Source organism: Gavialis gangeticus, unplaced genomic scaffold, assembly GCF_001723915.1.
Source record: "Gavialis gangeticus isolate Ggan-Ray unplaced genomic scaffold, GavGan_comp1, whole genome shotgun sequence".
NCBI lineage: Eukaryota > Metazoa > Chordata > Crocodylia > Gavialidae > Gavialis > Gavialis gangeticus.
The window spans coordinates 1,787,021-1,794,394 of NW_017729032.1; the positions used below are offsets into that span (position 1 = coordinate 1,787,021).

The 7,374-nt window shown below is 54.7% G+C and overlaps 1 protein-coding gene across 1 annotated transcript; it reads right to left on the bottom strand.

Annotated features, from left to right (window-relative positions):
- Window positions 1-12: 12 nt before the first annotated feature.
- On the bottom strand, window positions 13-1,802 carry WDR73 (WD repeat domain 73). The gene is given in 8 exon segments (XM_019523761.1): window positions 13-229; window positions 602-646; window positions 648-781; window positions 783-927; window positions 929-965; window positions 1,583-1,662; window positions 1,664-1,693; window positions 1,753-1,802. Coding segments are annotated over 8 exon segments (738 nt in total).
- Between the last annotated feature and the right edge of the window lie 5,572 nt (window positions 1,803-7,374).

Here is a 7,374-nt window from a genome sequence, read left to right on the forward strand (position 1 = left end):
GAGGAATGTGTGTTAACTGCTGCGAGGATCCACCTAGTCCCAAACGTGAAGGGAGCCATTGCTGGCTGCCGATAGCACGGTCCTTGGTCTCCACAGATGCCACATGTGTGTCGTGAGCACGGCCCCACTGCCCACTCCACCAAAGGTATGTTTGCTGGAGTCATCCCAGCTCTTTGTTTCATAGACATGAACGGTCCCGTCAAAGCCTTGGTTAAAAGGAACAACAGAACTGGTATACAGCCTTGAGCAGGAAGCCCTATGACCCCGTTCAACCAGTTACATCCAGCTCTCGTTCAGTGCCCTCTCTGGAAAGTCAGGGAAGAAACACACCAGGGCAGACACCTGGTTAGAGGCTTTTGTGCAGCTCCCAGAGTCGGGGCTGGTCTCGGCAGGAGGGAAACTGCATCCCCGTGAGCAGCGTTGGTGGCAGCTGCTGAGGGACGCTCTGCAATGACTGCTGCCCAACTCCACCGTGAGCCACGACAGGAGCCTGGTCAGCGCATGGCCTCGGAGATGCAGACTGCCGTGGGCCTGGGCACTGAGCCAGAGTCAATGGCACTAGACACATGCAGCCACGGAGCTTCCCCCTTTCTCCCAATACTCCCCCGAAACAGCAAGGCATCCCTCCAGGGCTGGAGCCCAGGAAACCCAGGAACTCCGTGTTCTGCCCAGGCACAGGGGCTTTGCACGTGGCCTGTTTCAAAGGCGTTGAGCCGCCTCTCAAATCCGTCAGCATGAGTTGCCCCCCAAATGAGAAGCAAGCTGCAGCGAGCGCCCCCCCCGTCAGGGCTGTGCCCCACACCCATGCACCAGTGCTCTGCTCCCAGGGCCGACGAGACGGGTGCACCCTCCAAAGGACTTGGCGGCTGCCGAATATCCACCAAGCTGAGTCGTCCCTTCATGGAGCAGACAAGAAATGTGTTGCAGGAACTCCAGGCCACCGACCTCGTCGCTGTTGCTAGAGGCTCAGAGAGAAGGAAGAAGCTCAGGAGTCAGAGGGAACGGCGCGGTTCGGAGGCTGCTACTCCAGCCTCTATTTAGGGGCAGGACAAATGAGCGGGCCGGAGCACGCTCCTCAGTGGGTACTAGGGCTGTCTTCCTGGAGGCAACTTCATGAATTGAGGGGCAAGAGTTTTTCAGCAGGACTGACCACAGGGGGCTGGAGACGGTGCAAAAGGAACCGTGGGGTCGCACACCTTTCACAGCCAACAGTCGTGATGGGAACACGGAGGGGCAAACACAGACCCCTTGATGCCATTCTCTTTTCCCACAGAACCAGGCTCCCACCACATGCTCAGGGTGGCTCCTGAACAGAGGTAACTTCCATTTGCATGGCATGGGGAAGTAGCAGGACTGGCCCAGGTTCACAAAGGGTATCTAAGTGCTGAATGACAAGTCATTTTAATGGGAGTTTGCCACTTAAACACCTTGGAAAGTCTGGTCCCAAGCGCCCATGTTACTTGGGTCTCATTGACTGAGAAGGAGTTTTTAAAGCATGACCCCTATATGCTTTGAGCACTGATACCCCACCTTCCCCAACCCCCAGCACAGCAAAGGCAGGCAGTGTTTTGTGGTCAAATACCTGCCCTGTAGATGCTTCTCTACGACTTGATCTCTGCAACTTGGATGTTGCTAACTCTTGAGCCATGAAGCACCCGTGGGTGCCGTTGCAATTTTGGCCCAAGATTTCTCACTGCCATGTACTTACAAAATTAATAACATCTATGAGAGAAAAGAGGAGAAGAGCTTTACCACAGTGCAAGGCCTCGCTGATCTACTGCACGGACGTGCTCGGTCAGCATGCGGACATACAACCCGACCGATTCCTTGTATGACTCAATTCTCTTCCAAGGCAAAAGCACCGTGTCTGCTGGACATGCCGTGACAGGCTAGTTAGAAACCCAGCAAGTCCAAGCTGGGAAGTGTCAAGCTAGTGGTTTGCAGTCACTACAAGCAGAATAAAATTGATGGCACTTCAGAGCCATAGATGCCAAGTGGCTTTACAAAGGCAGATAAAACACCACGACCAGACACAGGGCAGGGGAAGCAACATGTAATAGCTGACAACCCGCCAAACCCTTTATCTTGTCCTGCTCACAGCTATCAGATCAGCACCCGCTAAACGAATGGGCTTTGTGCAAATGCTTGCAAAAGTTAAGGAGCAGCTGCCTGGTGCGAGGCAGGTCCAAGGTGTGAAGAGGGATGAGAATCCCGGTCTCTCCGCCCTCAGGCTGGTGCCACAGCCACTGGGCTCTGCTGCCTCCCCAGTGGAGGAGCACGAACCCAAGTGTCCAGCCAAGCAGATGCCTGCAGGGCAGGGGACTCGCCCCGCCACCAGTACCAATGGGCAGAAGTCAACAGGCTGCAGCTGCAGGAAGAAGCTGGAAACAGATGTCAGGGCCTGCAGGAGGGGAAGTGAGTTCCCAGTTCATGCCTAGCAGAGGCATGGCCATGGCAGCATCGCCGTCCGGAGCAGAGTTGCTGTGGCCACAAGCCACCTCCTAAAGCAGGGGTGAGCAAGATACAGCCTGCAGGCAGGATCTGGCCTGTAAAGGGATTTTATTCAGCCCATGGTGGGTCCCTTGCGCCTGCTCGGCTCAGGAGGAGGTGGCAGCCCAAGCCTTGGTGCGTGCAGCCAGTCCCAGGCACGTGACAGGGTCGCAGCCAGACTCAGTTTCCGGGCAGGCTCCACAGTGGTGGCTCACTGCCTGGCTGCTGCTGCCAGTCCAACCTGCGCCCACGACCAAGGGTGCTGGACAGTGTGGTGAGCTAAGCCGGGCAGAGGGGTTGGGGCTGTGGGTGGTCAGGAAGTGGCATCCAGGACCTGGATGGATGGCCTGAGATCACGGGGTGACAACAGCATGGGGCTGAGGCGTGATCCGCTCCCCACATATCCCAGCCTGTGGAACTGGTGCCACCACAGGGATGTGTGGATTACGGCTCTGCCTCTGCACAATGACAGACCCAGCCCTGGAAACAACTCACGTAAACTCCTCAAGTAGCCCTGCAGCCCAACTAACTGCCCACCGCTGTCCTAGAGATGGCACGGCCTCCAAGACACAACCTCCCCTCGCCCTGCAGGCAGAGGCATTCAGCCGCTAGCGCTCCTGGCTACAAGCAAGTGCCGCTGCAGGACAGCCAAGGCTGCCGAATCTTTCACTTCGAGCAGCTTTGGGGGCTTCATTGGCCAGGCTAATGTCCTGCCCCTCCCAGCCCCCCAGTGCACCAGCGAGCAAACCCCCGCGGAGCACCACAGCTTTGTCCCGGCTTCACTGGCGGTGCAGCAGGGCAGAGATGAAGCTGGCAGACCCCAAGGTGCCTGCGCCACACCGCTCAGCTCTTGTTCACAGACACGCTCGCAGACCAGGGGCCTCCACTGCCAGCTGGCCTTTGCTACACCAGGACCTGGGGGCACTGCCTAGGACTTGGATAGGTGAGCAAAATCTGGGGTCACGCTGGGTCAGGAAGCCAGGGGGTCAGTCCAGGGTTGAGCTGAGTCAGGAACCAGGAGATCAGACTAAGGCAGAGCTAAGGAGCGAGGTAGAGGGAGCTTCCAGGCAGTCTTGGGTCAGGTTGCCCTGTTGCCCTTACTAACATCTACTAATTAATTATAACAAGGTGTGGCAGGAGAGAACGCAGGTGGTTAGCCCAGACACAGATGGGCAGGCCACAGGGAAAGCGGCCCCAAGCAGGCCCCCTGTTACACCCTGCCAGAGACTTCAGAGTGGCTTTGACCAGCCTGCATGGGTAGTGACAGGGCGGCAGGGCAAGAAGCGCAGCCGTGGTCTTAGGCCAAGGCCCTCGGTTCAAAGTTGCAGCCTGACAACCTCATCCACAATTAAAGTCTGAGAGCACCTGTGTTCCCCTGCGCATCGAACTATTACTTGGCCGGCCATCTATTTTGGTTTGTTTAAATTCTGTTCAGGGCCAACAGATTCGGCGCCCTTTGAATATTTAGACAAATAGGTTTTTGTCTAACCCTGTCAAGCCTAGGCTGCCAGTGGCCTTGTGCAGAAGACCACCTTAGAAGGGGGTCTTAGTCTTATTCCTGGCAGAGGAAATGCTGCCAAAACATTGTGGCCCCAAAGTCCACTCCATAGTAGGAGAGGTCGGGTATTTAACCCAGGTCAGGGTGGCCATAGTTTTGGTGAAAAACACAGCTGTGGGGAAAGGAAAAGATTGCAGACAGGAGTCACTCCCTGGCTATTTTCAATGAACTCTTCAGAGTAAAAGTGCTTCCAAGTCCAGTGCTTTGTAGTGGCTTTCCATGATACTGCTCTATTGCACTGTAGGAAAAACAGCTGAAAAACAGCCCCGAGCCTACCACGGGTGCCAGGCAGGACCCAGCAGATCTGGGGTTCCCTGGCAACCCGAAGAGGACCAGCAGAAACCCCTGGCAGGACAAAGGAGTGATGGATACCCACAGTGGCGTGGGGGAGTGACAGAGACCCCTCCACGGAGCAATGGAAACCCCCAGCAGAGCAATGGACACCCCCTGGCATCATGGAGGAGCAGAGGAAACCCCCCAGCAGCATGGAGCGTTGGGGACCCCCAGCGGCACGGAGGAGTGGCAGAGACCCCCGGTGGAGTGACGGACACCCCCCAATGATGACTGTGAAGCTCAAGCTGAGCTGGGCCTACTTACAAAGGTTAAAATACAAAATATGGATGACAACTGCACAGTGCAAAAGGATGCAAGTTTGCGGCTGGACCTCTGAAAAGAAATAACAGGGCATCACTTGCAGCTTCTCTTTCTATATTTTTGAAGATTTTAAGCAGGCTTCTACGTGCCTGGTATGTGACAGCCAGAGGGGAGCCTGGGGGGTGGGGGTGTTGTGGGCTGCTTGGGGCTCCTTGCCCTGCTGCCCTTGCCCTGGGTGTCTGCAGCCCAGCAGGCAGGACCTGGTGCCGGAGACAGCGCTGCGCCACAACCTGTTCCACTGATGCTGTGTCCCCATTTGGGGTTGTGACCCGCAGTTTGGGAACCGCTGGATTAGGTCCCTGTTGGCTCCATGGGGCATCCCAGGTCAAGCTGTGCTCATTGCATTTCCCAGCCCCTCGGGTTTCATGGGGATCAACCCCAGACAGTGTGTGTGGGACACAGTCCGTTGCTCACCTGTCCTGTGGGAACAGAGATTTGGATACACAGCAGTGGTTGGAGCTGGGCGAATAATGTTGGATGAAACAGCTTGACCAAAAAATGTGGATCTGTGAAAATCAAAGCACTTTTGTGCGATCAAAGCACTTGGCTGGGATGATGCAGTTGGGGCTGGTCCTGCCTGGAGCAGGGGGTTAGACTAGGTGTGATCTCCTGAGATCCTTCCAACCCTCATTTTCTACGATTCTATGATCCACCCATTCTAATGAAATGTTTGGTAAGAAAAAGGGAAAACATTTCACTTTGATACATTTCATTCATTCTTTTATATTCTGCATGTCTATGTCTTAAAAATATTGGTCTCTGTCTGGGCAAGTCTCTAGTCAGAGATGTCCAGGAGAGTCCCCGGGTGCCACAGAGTCATGGTGTGGGGTGGCCCAAGAAGTGTTTCCATCTCTAATCCCAGGCCAAAATCAGTTCCTTATTCAAGCCATTATACTTAGTACAGCGGGCATGGGGGCTGTTAGTTGGCAGCCTGGCACGGCCAAACCATGCTTTGGGCCAGGCAGGACTGTAGTCATGGTTCCTTGGGACAGTCCCCCAGTGGCATTGACAGGAAATTTGGGGTGGCCCACGAAGTATTTTGCCCCATAATCCCATCCTAATCTGACCTTCATTTAGGGCTCTGTACTTGATGCGGGATATTATTTTACATATTACATATGTACATATGCATAGCTAATGAAATCACCTCTGTTTAGAATGTGCAATTCATTAATTACAAGTTTTTATTGGGTATAGATTAGCTTTGAAAAAGGCATCGGGAACCGGGAATAAGAAATAAAGAACTGGGAATAAGGAACCAACTTCAGTCTCATCTCCTTGCAAGTAGTATAAACACAGAGAACAACTTTATTACAGAAACAAAGGCAAAGAAAACAAAGGAAACACTAAATACAGTTTAAAACACTACCAACTACAAGGCACAGTTCACAGATTGCACCCTCTTGGGGTGGCTTCACCCATGCCCAGGCAGTCTGGGGCTTGGGGCTCACCCCAAGGGCAGTTACAGGGGACTGTACCCCGATACCCGCCCTTCAGCAATAAACTGCCGAGGGGGCTTCACCGAGGAGTCTTTTCAGCTTCTCCTTGGGTTTGCTGGGCCACGGGAAGCTCCTAACGTGCATGCATTTCCAGCCATAATCCCAGCCCAAAAGCCAATTCCTTATTCAAGCCCATATATTTAGTACCGTGTCTGGGGGGTGGGGGCTGTCACATTAACTCTGGCTCTAAATTCCCAGTCCCAATCCCAGCTCTTCTGGACAGACATTGCAAAAAGAAACTTCAAAGGAGAGGTCAGGCCCCTCTCACTGGGCCTGAACTGAGCAGCAAATGCCGGCCAGGCCTATACTGCACTGAGGCCTAAACCTATAGCTGGGGTTCAGCCATGCAGCGAGGCTGAAGCACCACAACTGCAGAAAGAGGAGAAGAAAAGGCCCAGGCCTATGGCTGTGGCCTGGACATCCAGTCTCAGCTGTACCCCATGTGCAGCGCCGCGGGGGCACATCTGCTTGCCAGCTCTCACGGCTTTCATCCTTGCTTTGCACCCACAGCCAGCCCTGGTCCTGCGGAGGGGGTGAGGGAAACCACAGCTGGCACATCAGCCTGGGCTTCAGGACCCCCAAAGAGGGATGAAGGCGTGGGGGCAGGAGGAGAGCATGGGCTGGCTGTGCTTGCAAGGTGGTAGGATGAATGTGTCCCTTCCCTGCACAGCAAGGAGAGGGCACGGGGCTTTGTTCAACCCTGCAAAACTCAGCAGCCTACAGAAATAGCAACTGGAAATCATAGAATCACTTTGGGAGGAAGTGGGGAAATCGTTCTTGCCAGGAGGGTGCTGAAGCCCTGGAACAGGCAACCGAGAAAAAACATCACGTCAGCGCTCAGGAACTGGGTGCAGGGAGCAGCACAAACACCACCGATGAGCGCTACCCCTATGCAACAGGGGTCACCCGGAGAGGTGGGGGAGTCTGCATCCAGCACCTGGGGTGGCTGGGCTGATGCAGTTGGGGATGTTCCTGCTTGGAGCAGGGGGTTGGACTAGATGTGAGGTTTTTTTAAACCTATGGGTTGGGACCTGAAAGTAGGTTGCGCGAATATGTGGAGGGGAACGAACAGAGTTTTAAAAATGGATTCTGCTTTACAGGACAGAAAGGTGACAAAGAGTGCCCCCCCCACCTCACACACATGGCCACCCCCTGCACCCCCACCCACCCTCA